The sequence below is a fragment of the Procambarus clarkii genome, chromosome 33 (genome assembly GCF_040958095.1).
Source record: "Procambarus clarkii isolate CNS0578487 chromosome 33, FALCON_Pclarkii_2.0, whole genome shotgun sequence".
Taxonomy (NCBI): domain Eukaryota; kingdom Metazoa; phylum Arthropoda; class Malacostraca; order Decapoda; family Cambaridae; genus Procambarus; species Procambarus clarkii.
Window position 1 is genome coordinate 42,180,103 of NC_091182.1, and position 18,689 is coordinate 42,198,791.

The 18,689-nt window shown below is 42.8% G+C and overlaps 2 protein-coding genes across 2 annotated transcripts in view; both read right to left on the reverse strand.

The window, feature by feature from the left end:
• LOC123765232 (uncharacterized) overlaps positions 1 to 6,736 on the reverse strand; it is a 27,978-nt gene extending 21,242 nt beyond the window's left edge. The window contains exon 1 of the mRNA XM_045753725.2: positions 6,405 to 6,736. The gene's annotated coding sequence lies outside the window, so the exon portion shown is untranslated. The remainder of the gene's footprint in view (positions 1 to 6,404) is intronic.
• Positions 1 to 17,933, reverse strand: part of LOC123765322 (uncharacterized) — a 23,016-nt gene extending 5,083 nt beyond the window's left edge. The window contains exon 1 of the mRNA XM_069335449.1: positions 17,549 to 17,933. Coding sequence (XP_069191550.1) covers positions 17,549 to 17,933 — 385 coding nt within the window. The remainder of the gene's footprint in view (positions 1 to 17,548) is intronic.
• Positions 17,934 to 18,689: the final 756 nt, after the last annotated feature.

Here is an 18,689-nt window from a genome sequence, read left to right on the forward strand (position 1 = left end):
TGTGTAGTGGTGGCACTCCCCTACACCTGTCATGCTGAGTGTGTAGTGGTGGCACTCCCCTACACCTGTCATGCTGAGTGTGTAGTGGTGGCACTCCCCTACACCTGTCATGCTGAGTGTGTAGTGGTGGCACTCCCCTACACCTGTCACGCTGAGTGTGTAGTGGTGGCACTCCCCTACACCTGTCATGCTGAGTGTGTAGTGGTGGCACTCCCCTACACCTGTCATGCTGAGTGTGTAGTGGTGGCACTCCCCTACACCTGTCACGCTGAGTGTGTAGTGGTGGCACTCCCCTACACCTGTCACGCTGAGTGTGTAGTGGTGGCACTCCCCTACACCTGTCACGCTGAGTGTGTAGTGGTGGCACTCCCCTACACCTGTCACGCTGAGTGTGTAGTGGTGGCACTCCCCTACACCTGTCACGCTGAGTGTGTAGTGGTGGCACTCCCCTACACCTGTCATGCTGAGTGTGTAGTGGTGGCACTCCACTACACCTGCCGTGCTGAGTGTGTAGTGGTGGCACTCCCCTACACCTGTCATGCTGAGTGTGTAGTGGTGGCACTCCCCTACACCTGTCATGCTGAGTGTGTAGTGGTGGCACTCCACTACACCTGCCGTGCTGAGTGTGTAGTGGTGGCACTCCACTACACCTGTCATACTCGAGGCTGGCAGGAGGAGCTGCAGCCTTGCTTCCAGTGACACGTCTCAGGACCTTAAGGTTGAAGTATGATAAACACATCATTGTTACTGTGTATAGTGTGTCAATGTTAAAGTTATTATATGTACCTTCCGGTGACCAGCCGACGGCTTGGTGGGCCTCGGGGTGCTGTCAGGCCGCTGACAGCTAACAGTGACCGCCAGTGTGTGCTGTGAGGCCACTGACAGCGACCGCCAGTGTGTGCTGTGAGGCCACTGACAGCTAACAGTGACCGCCAGTGTGTGCTGTGAGGCCACTGACAGCTGACAGTGACCGCCAGTGTGTGCTGTGAGGCCACTGACAGCTAACAGTGACCGCCAGTGTGTGCTGTGAGGCCACTGACAGCTAACAGTGACCGCCAGTGTGTGCTGTGAGGCCACTGACAGCTAACAGTGACCGCCAGTGTGTGCTGTGAGGCCACTGACAGCTGACAGTGACCGCCAGTGTGTGCTGTGAGGCCACTGACAGCTGACAGTGACCGCCAGTGTGTGCTGTGAGGCCACTGACAGCTAACAGTGACCGCCAGTGTGTGCTGTGAGGCCACTGACAGCTGACAGTGACCGCCAGTGTGTGCTGTGAGGCCACTGACAGCTAACAGTGACCGCCAGTGTGTGCTGTGAGGCCACTGACAGCTGACAGTGACCGCCAGTGTGTGCTGTGAGGCCACTGACAGCTAACAGTGACCGCCAGTGTGTGCTGTGAGGCCACTGACAGCTAACAGTGACCGCCAGTGTGTGCTGTGAGGCCACTGACAGCTAACAGTGACCGCCAGTGTGTGCTGTGAGGCCACTGACAGCTGACAGTGACCGCCAGTGTGTGCTGTGAGGCCACTGACAGCTGACAGTGACCGCCAGTGTGTGCTGTGAGGCCACTGACAGCTAACAGTGACCGCCAGTGTGTGCTGTGAGGCCACTGACAGCTAACAGTGACCGCCAGTGTGTGCTGTGAGGCCACTGACAGCTAACAGTGACCGCCAGTGTGTGCTGTGAGGCCACTGACAGCTGACAGTGACCGCCAGTGTGTGCTGTGAGGCCACTGACAGCTGACAGTGACCGCCAGTGTGTGCTGTGAGGCCACTGACAGCTAACAGTGACCGCCAGTGTGTGCTGTGAGGCCACTGACAGCTAACAGTGACCGCCAGTGTGTGCTGTGAGGCCACTGACAGCTAACAGTGACCGCCAGTGTGTGCTGTGAGGCCACTGACAGCTAACAGTGACCGCCAGTGTGTGCTGTGAGGCCACTGACAGCTAACAGTGACCGCCAGTGTGTGCTGTGAGGCCACTGACAGCTAACAGTGACCGCCAGTGTGTGCTGTGAGGCCACTGACAGCTAACAGTGACCGCCAGTGTGTGCTGTGAGGCCACTGACAGCTGACAGTGACCGCCAGTGTGTGCTGTGAGGCCACTGACAGCTGACAGTGACCGCCAGTGTGTGCTGTGAGGCCACTGACAGCTGACAGTGACCGCCAGTGTGTGCTGTGAGGCCACTGACAGCTGACAGTGACCGCCAGTGTGTGCTGTGAGGCCACTGACAGCTGACAGTGACCGCCAGTGCTCACGGGGACACTGGTGGTCCACCTCTCACGTGCAGGAAGTCAACAAAGATGAATATACAGATCCTGTGATAAGTAACTCTAGGTCAGCAGCGATAAATGTACTTTACATAAAGTGAATTTTCCCACTTATTGTCGGACACAGCACCTATGTTATTTTTATGTTCTCCATAACAAAGGTGCAAAAGTTCTTCAGAGAACGTTTACCAAATGGTGTCATTGACGTCTTTGGAAGACCTTTAACTAAATAGATAAAAATGTCACCTGTCATCCTAGTCAAAATTATTTAATACACCTGTTTTAACGAACCAAATAATACATTATACACAGAGATCACACTAATGTGATGCCTCAAATGAGCAAATCCACAAAGGGCCGTGACGAGGATTCGAACCTGCGTCCGGGAAGTTCAGTAGAACTTCGGTTTCAACCCTTTTAACCGTGTCGTAGCTCAGTCGATTAAGGCAGTGTCTGGGATGCTCCCGGACGCAGGTTCGAATCCTCGTCACGGCCCTTGTGGATTTGCTCAAATAATACGTATTGTGCAGTTAAAGACGAAGCTTTGTAATTGTTGGCTAAACTCTTTAACGTTTTAATGGTTTCTATGTATTTAAAAAATGAACAACCACTTAAATATGTATTACAAATACAATAAAATAGTATGAATATGTATTAATAATAAATTATTTAAAGCAATTATTTTAACCATGATGCAACAACAACTATTAAATATGTTTGGTATAAAAAATCAAATAAAAAACAGCTTATGGGATAAACACAATAAAACTAAAATTATATCCCTTTGCTATCACTTTCCCAACATTGTAAACTACGTCGTTAACCTCGCTGGTAAACTACCATGACTTTGTAGGTTGGGGCCCACGTGTTGGTGTGTGGTGTGGGGTGTTGGGGGCCCGTGTTTGTGGCCCTGAGGGAGGACTGGCATAGTTTGGTGGTGGCTTACCACCTCTTGCCCAAGAGAGGGTTGTTAAGGCAACAGCCTACTGACCAACCTCTGAAGGGTTGTTAAGGCTAACTTACTAACCAGTCACTACATACACTGTGTAGTCCTAGGTACTATTAAACTAACTCAAATCATTAAAATATTTATCTCATATGAGTATTTAATCACAGTAAAACGTTCAATTCGTTAAATTATTTATATTAAATGACAACTCAATATAATACTGAGTAGTTGACTCTGCTTAACGGAACCTAGTTGACCAGACCACTCACTAGAAGGTGAAGGGACGACGACGACGTTTCGGTCCGTCCTGGACCATTCTCAAGTCCATTGTCATGAGGGAAGGAGGCGAAGGAAATAAATAACCAAGAGAGAGGTGAAAAGAAAATCTTAGAGGAAGAAAATGCAAGGCAAAAGGTACGAAAAGCAAAGTGTAATAAAGAGGGATAGTAACAGGAATAAGAAAGGGATCGTAAGAGAAAACAAGGGAAAGAAAAAGAATGAAGGGAAAGAGAAAGAAAGATAAATGGAAGAGGTAAGCTTATGTTAGGTCACGTTTGTTACAAAGTTTAGAGCATTTGAGTATATACTGTGAAAGGGAAAAGTCCACAGCAACAAAGCCAGGACTCAAGTTCATGTTGGGTACATTGTGTATTAGAACTGATTCAACAAGACGGCGTCCGTGTAGAGGCGGGTTGCGATAACAGCTTCCTAAAATTGTTTACGTGTTCATTATGTCATAATAACTCGATAACATCAGGGTATTGTGGCACAGGTGTACAGTACACTCCAGAGAGAGGTGTACTTCCCGCTCCCCAGTGTGTATACAGTGAAAGTTTACTATAATATAAACCTTGTTTAGGCCTAATATATATTTGTTGGTAGCTAATAATAATCCTCTTGCGGGTGATAGGCCTAAGGTCTAGGGTCTATGAGCCACGTGTCGGCGGGTGATAGGCCTAAGGTCTAGGGTCTATGAACCACGTGTCAGCGGGTGATAGGCCTAAGGTCTAGGGTCTATGAACCACGTGTCAGCGGCTGATCTACTCAGCGTCCAACACCTGGGAAGTGTTGAACAATGATAAGTCTTACACAGTCCAGGAACTGTGAAACCTTCCGCTGGTCTTGGACGACACCTCAACACCTTACTGGTGTGTGCCCCCTCCCCCCCCCCCGCCTGCGTGTCCCCGGTCCACCAGGTCCACCTCCCAGGTCCACCACCTGCACCTCCCAGGTCCCCCAGGTCCACCACCCCCACATCCCAGGTCCCCCAGGTCCACCACCCCCACATCCCAGGTCCACCAGGTCCACCTCCAAGGTCCACCAGGTCCACCTCCCAGGTCCACCAGGTCCACCTCCCAGGTCCACCAGGTCCAGGTCCACCAGGTCCACCTCCCAGGTCCCCCAGGTCCACCACCCCCACCTCCCAGGTCCCCCAGGTCCACCACCCCCACATCCCAGGTCCACCACCCCCACATCCCAGGTCCCCCAGGTCCACCACCCCCACATCCCAGGTCCACCAGGTCCACCTCCCAGGTCCCCCAGGTCCACCACCCCCACATCCCAGGTCCACCAGGTCCACCACCCCCACATCCCAGGTCCCCCAGGTCCACCACCCCCACATCCCAGGTCCACCAGGTCCACCTCCCAGGACCACCAGGTCCACCTCCCAGGACCACCAGGTCCACCTCCCAGGTCCACCTCCCAGAACCACCAGGTCCACCAGGTCCACCAGGTCCACCAGGTCCACCACCTGCACCTCCCAGGTCCCCCAGGTCCACCACCCCCACATCCCAGGTCCACCAGGTCCACCTCCCAGGTCCACCAGGTCCACCTCCCAGGTCCACCAGGACCACCAGGACCACCAGGTCCACCACCTGCACCTCCCAGGTCCCCCAGGTCCCCCAGGTCCACCAGGTCCACCAGGTCCACCAGGTCCACCACCTGCACCTCCCAGGTCCCCCAGGTCCACCACCCCCACATCCCAGGTCCACCAGGTCCACCTCCCAGGTCCACCAGGTCCACCTCCCAGGACCACCAGGTCCACCAGGACCACCAGGACCACCAGGTCCACCACCTGCACCTCCCAGGTCCCCCAGGTCCACCAGGTCCACCTCCCAGGTCCACCAGGTCCACCTCCCAGGTCCACCAGGTCCACCAGGTCCACCAGGTCCACCACCTGCACCTCCCAGGTCCACCAGGTCCACCAGGTCCACCTCCCAGGTCCACCTCCCAGGTCCACCAGGTCCACCAGGTCCACCAGGTCCACCTCCCAGGTCCACCTCCCAGGTCCACCAGGTCCACCAGGACCACCAGGTCCACCTCCCAGGTCCACCTCCCAGGTCCACCAGGTCCACCAGGACCACCAGGAAGAGACACCATAACATAGGAGATAGAGAGAAGCAATAACAGGCGGCCAAGGATCACACTTGTTGACACTTTTATATAACATTGTGTACTGTTGACACCTTGCCTCTGCCCCACCTGCTCTCTGCTCCAGAATAAAGGTGGCATTTACTTCCCGACATTCATTACCCTTATTACATTACCCTTATTACCCTTATTACAGTCCCCTTATTACCAGCAGGTGTACCACTTGTGTTCTCCGGCGCTCCCACCACAGCTAAACAAAGTTTGTAGCTATGTACAGCAAGCAGTCATATTGTGACAACCTTTCTTCTCTCTACAGGCGGGAATGTAATGCTGTCACGTTATGTCAAGGATGCTCAGCATGCTGTGTAATATATTATATATATATATATATATATATATATATATATATATATATATATATATATATATATATATATGAGGCTGGTTATATATATAATGTTTTGGTACACAGTGCGACATCTAGCGAGTGCACCAAGTACAAAAATTTGCCACAGAACGAAAATTTTGGGTTCGTTGAGATTAACGAGTGTTAGCTACGGCTGTTAAGGCCTAAAGAACAGCTTACACACTAACAAATACTTTAATTAAAGTCCTAAACAGTTCCCCTTTTAAGTTATATATCATGGAAAGATACTTTCTTGCGCCATGGCTCCGTTTGCAAAGTCTTGTAAACATCTAATATTATTATAATATGTATACTGAAAGCTGACACATATTTACACTGTATTTAATAACGACACTGTGATTATTTCTCCCGCGAACTAACAAAAGTAAAACTATTAAATAGATAAACTTACCTAATAGTAGAAATCACTTGAGTTAATGTGGACGAGGAACGTGGGACTTTACGAGCTCCGACGTTCCCGTGAAGGGTTACTCGCGAAGCCTAATGGCGAAATGACTGTCACTTTATCACCGGGAACTAACGTGCTTCGCGGCCAGTAAACACACAGATAATCAGATGATTTGGGAGCTCGTGGAGTCCCTCAGGGTGACGAGCACCGGCCCCGCCCCACACAGGGAACACTGGGTTGTTCGGCCCGCAACTACAACGCAAAAAAGAAAAAATCAGTCTTCTGATACCAGCGGTGCTTTGTAAACATTGACATGTTTCTCGATGTGGCCGCAAGAGAGCAGCACATACCTTGGGTATTCCATCTTTTGAATCATAAGTCTTTCATCCACATTTTGTGATTTTTAAATTACATTACTAAATCGCAGATTTATCTATGTCATCTTAGTAAGTAATTATCAAAAGACGGCACTAAGCTGGGAAGAATATGTAAGCTATGCCGTCTAATACATGCTCATTTCTATGCAATCAACTTCCTCGTTGAAATTACTGTTTAGTGATATATAAAACTAGTCTGGGAGTGGACAGATTACTTGGTTGACCAGCTCCTTATGTTTCTGTAGCCAAAACAACTCCAGTTTTCTTGGTTTACACAACGTAAACCATCAAAGACGCAAGGAAATTGAAGTCTTTACTTAAGGGTCATACAGCGTAGTGGTCAGCGCTGTCAGGTCACAACCGAAAGGTATCTGGTTGATTCCGACAGAAGGATACAGATATTTGGGCACGTTTCCTTTCACTTATGCGAGGTTTCTGTCAAGGCCAAGGTGGCCTTAGGACACCTGCGTTATCATTTGAAAGATGTATCGCCCAAGTCAGACTCTCGCCTGATAGTGGCCAGATTCACGAAGCAGTTACGCAAGCACTTACGAACCTGTCAGCCCGTCCTCCAAATAAAGACCCAAAAGTGATTCCATGCACCCGCCAAACCCCCAGCTGTTTATGAATGAAAATCAGTTTACACACGACTCACAACTGCTGACGTTCGAACACTTCCGGAACAAGTGCTTCACTGACGAATTTTATTCGAACCACAACGCTGTAAATGCTTCACCCACGTACTACAAATACAAATAATCGCCAACAGAACCTAAACACCTAACCTAACCTATGCTTATATATGCACAATATGATAATATATTATAATATTAATTTATATTTGAGAAAATTCCTGTTTTGAATGAACAGCATGTTAACATTTATGAATGCGTCTGTGGGGTCGACCGCTGGATGGAATGGACTTGAGTCGAGGACGGGTTGAACCTGTACATTATTTCTCAATCTTTGGCGACTTTGTTTCCAAATATTAAACAGTTAATGAGCCCCGAAGCACCAGGAGGCTGTTTATAACAATAACAACAGTTGATTGGGAAGTTTTCATGCTTGTAAACTGTTTAATAATGTAACCAAAGCCATCAAAGATTGAGGAAAGATGTACACGTTCGTAAATACTTGCGTAACAGCTTCGTGAATCTGGCCCCAGGAACCCATGAGTTAGGAACAAGGAACCTGTTGTGGACGCCTCCTGGTGGACGGTCAGTAGTTGATATAAGCCTCTAGAGGGACCCCTAATTAGCTTAACAGCCTTCACGTCCCAAACAATGGCAACCAAACAACAGAAACAAGTAACCATCTTGAGGTTATCTTGAGATGATTTCGGGGCTTTAGTGTCCCCGCGGCCCGGTCCTCGACCAGGCCTCCACCCCCAGGAAGCAGCCCGTGACAGCTGACTAACACCCAGGTACCTATTTTACTGCTAGGTAACAGGGGCATAGGGTGAAAGAAACTCTGCCCATTGTTTCTCGCCGGCGCCTGGGATCGAACCCGGGACCACAGGATCACAAGTCCAGCGTGTTGATTAGACTGTTCCATTCAAACAAGTAACGCATATCTGCTGTTGTTCACCTCTCTCGATGAACACAACTGTTGTTCTTGCAGACTATTAGAACAGTATATGGGAGTTTGTGTTCCAGTAAGCTGTGATGGACTCGCAGCATGCGTTATGCGGGTGTAGGGTTATCACAGGTGACCTGGTCACGCCGCACCAGGCTCGCTGTAACAGGTGAAGGCTGTGAAAATGTAGCAGTGTGATATTGGCTTTTGTTACACCCGGCCAGTTATCTCCTGAAATATTGGACACTCCCAGATTGAGCTCGATTTGAATTGGCCGCCGGCGGGAGAATTTCCGTCTCCAAGTTGATGTTCTTAGGTGATTGACTGAGCTTTGGCACTGGCACGCCGCTTGCTGAGCTTGAACACAGGTTGGTTGGTAGAATCACTGTTTACCAACGTACCTGTGGATGAAACAATCGGGATGATAGCGGACAGAGTGTATCGCCATCCGGCCTGTACTCCTCTTGACATACCAGAAAATATTCTAAGGAAACTACTCCAAGCTTGTACTAAAGAGGCACCCTTCTTGAGCCCGGATGGGCACATGTATATGCAAGTAGATGGGGTCGCCATGCGTTCTCCCCTAGGTGTCCTGTTTGCGAACTTCTACATGGGTACCATCGAACAAAAGGTCTTAGTTGACATGAACCTGAAACCGGCCATATACTACAGGTATGTTGACGACATTTTTACACAGGTACCTGATGTCAGACATCTGCAGGAGCTGAAGGAGGCATTTGAGCGGAGTTCTGTGTTGCGTTTCACTTACGAGATGGAGAAGGAGGGGAAGCTGCCCTTTCTAGATGGAATAGTCATGGAAAGGAGCGGAGGTTTCCACACTGCAGTCTACACTAAGGAAACAAATATAGGAATGTGCCTCAATGCCAACAGTGACTGCCCAGACAGGTACAAGATGAGTGTTGTTAACGCTTATGTCGACCGTGCTCTCAGCCACAGCTCAGGATGGAAGCAAGTCGACGAAGAACTCTGTAGGGTAAGGCAGGTCCTAGTCAACAACGGCTTCTCCAATGGTTTCGTTGAAGAGATCATAAGAAGGAAGGTGAAACGCCATGCAACCTCTGAAGAGACAACTAACACAACACCTATACCCCCTATTAGACTATTTTACAGGAACTTCTTTTCCACAGCTCATAAAACGGAGGAAAGTGTCCTGAAAGATATTGTTAATAGGAACGTTATCCCTACAGACAAAAATCAGAAGATACAATTGACGATCTACTATAAAACCAAGAAAACGGCCAATCTACTCAAGAGAAACTCTCCAGACACAAAACAGAACGCTTTAAAAGAGACCAATGTCGTCTATGCCTTCAAATGCCCACTTGGGGACTGTAAGCCTCAAAGAATTCAGTATATAGGCAAGACAACAACATCTCTTTCCAGGCGATTAACGATGCATAAGCAACAGTGCGCCATTAAGGAACATATAATCTCTTCCCACAACCAGACCATCACCAGAGAAGTCTTAACAAAAAACACGGAAATCATCGATAGATACAGCGACAGCAGGCGGCTAGATATCTGCGAGTTACACATTAAGAAGTCGACACCAGCAATCAACAGCCAATTAATGCACAACTATATTCTACCCACTTCAAAACTCCGCACCAATATAGAAGCATCAAGAAATATGGGCCAATAGGCCCTTTACAGTTCCATTCTTCCCTTTAACTTACCCAATATTATACCCATTGTTTCGTGTTCTGTCTTGTGTTTAAAGTTTGTTTTCACCTCATCCAAAACTGTTGTAACATATCACCTCACCCAAATGCAGGTATAAAATCAAAGCTGTTTAAACTCTGTTTAGTGTTTGCAGGTTATAGTTGTGTGTGTGTAAACTAAAGTCTTTGAAAATGTAATAAGTTATTACGAAACGCGTTCAAGTGTTGCGTCAGACTAGAAATAAAAATTAATTTTGGAGAACTGGTTTTTCAATTACCATCAACAGTGAAAAGAACCATAAGAAATATTGAGAAAATTCGTGTTAGAATTATTAATCTTACTTTTTCGGTCATATTTAATAATATTATATATATATATATATATATATATATATATATATATATATATATATATATATATATATATATATGCGAACAAGCCTGAATGGTCCCCAGGACAATATGCAACTGATATATATATATATATATATATATATATATATATATATATATATATATGTTATATATATATATAACATATATATATATATATATATATATATATATATATATATATATGTTATATATATATAACATTATATATATATATATATATATATATATATGTTATATATATATATAACATATATATATATATATATATATATATATATGTTATATATATATATAACATATATATATATATATATATATATATATATATATATATATATATATATATATATATATATATATATATATATATATATATATATATATGTTATATATATATATAACATATATATATATATATATATATATATATATATATATATATATATATATATATATATATATATCAGTTGCATATTGTCCTGGGGACCATTCAGGCTTGTTCGCATATATATATATATATATATATATATATATATATATATATATATATATATATATATATATATATATATGCGAACAAGCCTGAATGGTCCCCAGGACAATATGCAACTGATATATATATATATATATATATATATATATATATATATATATATATATATATATATATATATATGTTATATATATATATAACATATATATATATATATATATATATATATATATATATGTTATATATATATAACATTATATATATATATATATATATATATATATGTTATATATATATAACATATATATATATATATATATATATATGTTATATATATATAACATATATATATATATATATATATATATATATATATATATATATATATATATATCAGTTGCATATTGTCCTGGGGACCATTCAGGCTTGTTCGCATATATATATATATATATATATATATATATATATATATATATATATATGCGAACAAGCCTGAATGGTCCCCAGGACAATATGCAACTGATATATATATATATATATATATATATATATATATATATATATATATATATATATATATATATGTTATATATATATAACATATATATATATATATATATATATATGTTATATATATATAACATATATATATATATATATATATATATATATATAATGTTATATATATATAACATATATATATATATATATATATATATATATATATATATGTTATATATATATATAACATATATATATATATATATATATATATATATATATATATATATATATATATATATATATATATCAGTTGCATATTGTCCTGGGGACCATTCAGGCTTGTTCGCATATATATATATATATATATATATATATATATATATATATATATATATATATATATATATATATGCGAACAAGCCTGAATGGTCCCCAGGACAATATGCAACTGATATATATATATATATATATATATATATATATATATATATATATATATATATATATATATATATATATATATATGTTATATATATATATAACATATATATATATATATATATATATATATATATATATATATATATATATATGTTATATATATATATAACATATATATATATATATATATATATATATATATATATATATATATATATATATATATATATATATATATATATATATATATATATGTTATATATATATATAACATATATATATATATATATATATATATATATATGTTATATATATATATAACATATATATATATATATATATATATATATAATGTTATATATATATATAACATATATATATATATATATATATATATATATATATATGTTATATATATATATAACATATATATATATATATATATATATATATATATATATATATATATATATATATATATCAGTTGCATATTGTCCTGGGGACCATTCAGGCTTGTTCGCATATATATATATATATATATATATATATATATATATATATATATATATATATATATATATATATATATAATATTATTAAATATGACCGAAAAAGTAAGATTAATAATTCTAACACGAATTTTCTCAATATTTCTTATGGTTCTTTTCACTGTTGATGGTAATTGAAAAACCAGTTCTCCAAAATTAATTTTTATTTCTAGTCTGACGCAACACTTGAACGCGTTTCGTAATAACTTATTACATTTTCAAAGACTTTAGTTTACACACACACAACTATAACCTGCAAACACTAAACAGAGTTTAAACAGCTTTGATTTTATACCTGCATTTGGGTGAGGTGATATGTTACAACAGTTTTGGATGAGGTGAAAACAAACTTTAAACACAAGACAGAACACGAAACAATGGGTATTGAATAGAAGTGTTTGTAGAAAGCTTTCTACAAACACTTCTATTCAATACCCATTGTTTCTGTTCTGTCTTGTGTTGATACTTTTAATACCCTATTAATATCCCCTATTGTTCTGTCTTGTGTTAATGCCACATCACCCTTCCCACCTCACTCAAATGTAGATATAAAATCAGAGAAACGCAAGTTCTAATCAGTTGTGTATTTGTGAAGTCTTTGAAAATGTAATAAGTTTTACGAAACGCGCCCGTGTCGCGTCAGACTAGAAATAAAAAATGAATTTTGGAGAAGTGATTTTTGATTTACCTCCAACAGTGAAGCGTAATGTACGAAAGATTGAGAAAATTCGTGTTAGAATTATTAATCTTACTTTTTCGGTCATATTTAATATTATATGTCTACAGGAAAGACTGCTACCAAAATATACTAATATATATATATATATATATTATATATATATATATATATATATATATAATATATATATATATATATATATATATATATATATTGTGACGGTGTTCCCCCCCTTATAATTCTCCCACGCCTGCAGTAAGAGTCATGTCTACTTTTCCCAAGCGTTCTCTACGTTGCAGGCTACAATTTGATATATGGGAGAGAGTGAAGTGTTCTCGGAGAGCCGAGAAATTTGTGAAATAGTGATATTTTGGCCTGTGGTTTAGGCCCTTTAGGGAGCCAAGATGGCGCTTACCTCCCTGATCTCCCGCCAAAACCGTGTGACGTCAGTGGCACCGGATTGGTCACCGACAGCAGTGTGGCACCGGGAGCCAATGAAAACCTCCCGTGGCGAAAGTGACGTCACGAAGGAAGGGGGTCCGGCCAGCGCGCCGAGCTGGCGCCAGCAGTCAGACACGACACGTCATAGAGGTTGGGCGTGCGACGAATGGTCCTGTCAGTCGGACAGTTATTCCAGCTCCCGTGGATTTACGCGTCATCGGAAGTTCGCCAGTACTCTGAGAAGTCTTCCCTAGTTCATGTGTTGAACCAGAAGAGGGAATTGACGGTTATTTGAGCAACAAGTGCTCAAGTCAGGTACTGTGGCAGTAGCAGTGAAGCCGTGCAGTGACGTATGTTGACGTCTGTGGCAATTCACCAGTTCGTGACAGCGTAGTGGCTGACAGAGCCACTGGGTAGCTGAGGAAGAGAGGACTATTTGGGGAACCGGACGATTGTAGCCGAGACGTAGGCGACAGCCGTTGCTGGGAGAAGACGACGGCCAGGAGACCGACTCCAACCTTCAAGAAGTTAAGAAGGAGGACGGACCTGCAGTGAGGAGGCACGGAGACGACGCGCTAAACGGTGGGACGACGAGAGGCTCTGGTAGGACACGACGACGTGTAGTGTGGGGGCGTTCCCGACACGAGGACCAGGAGCTACATCTCGACTCTCATCGGAGGATAGGGTGAAGTAGGTGGTTCTAGTTCCCTCCCCATTCCCCTTTAGTTAGCTATATTATTTGGCTATATTATCTAGCCTGAAGATTTTATATGTCGTGAGCAAGTCTCACCTATGTCACGGTAAAGCACCAGTGTGCTAGACAGTACTATCAAGAGTACTTGTAATATTCATGTTGATTATTGGTGTGTACAGGCACCAGGAACCAGTGATAAATTTACTGTGTTGTGTATATTTTTCTATAGATTTTGATATGAACATATAGTGGTAAAATATATATAAGATTATGCCAGTATTTGGAGGTTAGGCTATGTGCCCAGAAACTATTTATTTTCCATGTATTGATGATTGATTTATATACCATATATATGCCTATGTTCATTCAGTGAATAATCATTTGTGAGTACAGTGAATCATTGCGTTATCGCCCACGAGAGAAAGTATTGAAAACTCCAGTGTTAATAGTTCTTAATATATTGCTGAGTGAAGAACAGTGTAAGACCATTACAGTGAATCATTATAGCATTGATTGTAGAAAAGACTGTTTGAGCCTGAGTACAGTGTAACTAAGTAATTCGGTTTATTTGTGCCAATATCGAGTGTGCGAGTTTCTAGTAATATTGGAGAATTTAAAGAAACCGCGCGCGTGAATCTAGCAAACAAGCAAATTTCGCGCGGAGAGTCCATTGCGATCAGCTGTTCTTGACACTTGATGAGGAGGGGGAGGTGTTGCCACCTAATGATCGCGGACTATTCGTGGGAACTTCCGGCCGCGTCAGGATTTGCTGATTTATTTGTTGTTGTTTGGCTTTGTGACATCTTTCATACATTTTAAGTAAAATACAAAACTCTCTTTGTGTTTTTATCATTCCCTCCATTGATCTTGTGGCTATATTATACTGGTAAACCTAGAGTGATAACAATAAGTACCTGCCTGATTCCTGATCTTTTGAGTGTGACCTTGCCAAGGCTACCACTGAATACACCAGTCCACTGATGGTGTTACTGGCCACCTTAAACCCCAGTTGGCGACTTTGTGATTAACCGTAGAGCCCTATTGTTGGGGAGGGCACACGACGGTCGATGTAATCGAGTCGTGTTCTCACTCTTTCTTAATAAGAGGCCGTTAAGATTGACTGGGAGACTCTCCTGGCGTGCAGTGGCGCCGTGAGGATCGAGGGAAGACCCGCAGGGCTACGGTGAGTTACCTTGAGCATAACTATTGCTCACCCCAGAGTAAGGGTAGAGAATTAATAGAGAGGTGAAACCCCCAACAATATATTATATTATATATATATATATATATATATATATATATATATATATATATATATATATATATATATATATATATATATATATATATATATATATATATATATATATAGGGGTACCACCACTGGTGCAATTATAGGGACCCACAGCCTCAGAGAAGGGAACACAGAGCACTCAGGGAAAAACTTGCCATTTAACTATGAATACAAAGAGTGTTCACTTCTACCACCCCCCTTTTTTTATTATGATGTACACTTTATTATGCAAGGTTATACAGTTACATATCTGATTTTATACAAAAAATGAACATTAAGAGGACACAAGAAAAAGTTCGCTTCCTAGAGGCTGTAGATTTCCTCGAACTCCTCCGACGCCGGGCAGGAACCGAGGATGCAGCGGGCATTTCCCCTCTGGATCGCGACACTGAGGCGCTGAAAGAGAAAACTTGCTGCTCTAGGGTCTCTTGTGGTGTCAATGAGCTTGGAACCAAGATCCTTAAGAAACCTTCTTGCACTCTCACCCCATGGGCCTAGGGTCTCAGACCCTATTGGAACGAAGTTGTACCTTTGATCTAACTGCCTGTACTTGACTGACTTTTGTTTTTCTCTGTGTGTCGCTGCGGCTCCTGCCGTGCCGGCAGAGAGGGTGATGTATGTCGTTGCCAGGGTGGATACGCAAGTATAGTCCCATGCTAACTGCCTGCCACCCTTCCACGGACGCAGTGTGATTCCGTCTGGTCGGCCGGCAAAGCTAACAGAGTCACGGTTCAGTATATATATATATATATATATATATATATATATATATATATATATATATATATATATATATATATATATATATATAATATAATATGGAAACCTGCATTGTCGGCTCATGAGCCAGATGCATGCAGTCATACACCCGCGGAGTGGTTCACTACTCACACAACCTTGCCACGTTAGTCAGGTGACTGACTCATCACACACCTCCCGCAGCATTAAGCAAGTCAGAGTTCATCTCCTCAAGAACCACTAACACAAACTACAACTACTTGGTTACCATCCAAAATATAAAAACACCCGCTAGTTTAAAAAATATACCGAAGAATATCTATCCAGAAATATTATCACTAACCACTTTTCTTTCTCAAATTTACCCAAATTGAAATAAAAGAGGACAAGAAAAAAGAGCGGTCTCAAGAGAAAGCGGGTTGGCAGCGGCCCTACCCGGTAAAGATTTAAGATTCGGGGAGGTCCTCGCTGGGCTTCAACGCGACAATGTTATCTGAGTCAGCCAGGCACGCTGCTCCACCACGAATAAAACTGGCGATAAAAACTAGGTAGCTGCCTGGGCTTGAAATAATACACGAGTGCCTCGCAAAGCTGAATGTGTAATGTATTATATATACTCTGCCAGGGAGACACACTCACATACACACGGTGAGTGTGCGTGTTGAAGGAGCATGTGAGAGTGTGAGGAGATATTCGCAAGTACTCCGGTGTGAGACGTTAACAATGCGGGTTATTTGCCGTGTACTACATCCGGCATGTTCGGTTGCCGGCCACGTGGGTACTGTCCGGCTGTCTGGTATAGTGGTGTTATCCGGCCGTCTGTTGTAGTGGTGCTCTGCGGCTATCTGTTGCAGCAGTGTTATCCGGCCGTCTGTTGCAGCAGTGTTATCCGGCCGTCTGTTGCAGCAGTGTTATCCGGCCGTCTGTTGCAGCAGTGTTATCCGGCCGTTGTCACCAAACACCATCCGGCTTGTTACCCACATCACTACCAAAGTTAATTCTTTCTGCATAACTTTCAAAGTTCATAATCTTATTTTTTTACAGTTTTCAACAAAATGTTGCTAAAGGAGAAGGTGCACGTTGCTCGCCTCCTTGTGAAGGAGTACAAGCTTAAGAAGTAATAATATTTGTAAGTTATACAGTGCGGTACATACCATCGACATTACTATTAACAAAATATATACGAACACAGTAATGTAAGAATGTGTAGCACGCTCCAGATGGATGATTGATACATGTGAAGCAGCTCCTATTGGCTCATACGAAACGGTTATATCAATCTTACTCTTATATCGCCTAAGACACCCGGAGTGAGTCGCCAGAGACACGACATTTACCTTGTTACGATGATTCGACATGATGGAATCCGTGAGTGTAAGGGCAGAGTCAGAGCCAAGGATGCCCAGGTGAGGTCCACAGACATGGTCGAGGTCCACAGACACGGTCGAGGTCCACAGACACGGTCGAGGTCCACAGACATGATCGAGGTCCACAGACACGGTCGAGGTCCACAGACATGATCGAGGTCCACAGACACGGTCGAGGTCCACAGACACGGTCGAGGTCCACAGACATGGTCGAGGTCCACAGACATGATCGAGGTCCACAGACAAGGTCGAGGTCCACAGCCACGGTCGAGGTCCACAGACATGGTCGAGGCCCACAGACATGATCGAGGTCCACAGACATGGTCGAGGTCCACAGACACGGTCGAGGTCCACAGACATGGTCGAGGTCCACAGACATGATCGAGGTCCACAGACATGGTCGAGGTCCACAGACAAGGTCGAGGTCCACAGACATGGTCGTGGTCCACAGCCACGGTCGAGGTCCACAGACATGGTCGAGGTCCACAGACATGGTCGAGGTCCACAGACATGGTCGAGGTCCACAGACATGGTCGAGGTCCACAGACAAGGTCGAGGTCCACAGCCACGGTCGAGGTCCACAGCCATGGTCGAGGTCCACAGCCATGGTCGAGGTCCACAGCCATGGTCGAGGTCCACAGCCATGGTCGAGGTCCACAGACATGATCGAGGCTGTGGACCTCGACTGTGGCTGTGACTGGGCCAGTGATAGACTCGGTCTTTCACCGGTCCAGCCCATTACTGGCCCTTGACGAGAGGACTTGTGCCTGACAGGTGTGGAACCAAAGATGTTGACAATAGCGCCCATCTTCAGCGTGCAGCACCTCGAGCAATAAGCGTGTCCAAGGTGACCGTCCCACAAGATCACTCCTCGGCCTCAAATACAATATATTAGACACGTAAAGGCTAGCGAACTAAAGCGCAAGCAAACATATATGTAATTAATTTGTTTATGATATATTCACATGACTAAAATGTCTATTTATTCCCTGTTAGATAAGGATAGATTATATATATAGCTACGACTCATATAGCTATATATATAGCTACTATAGCGTC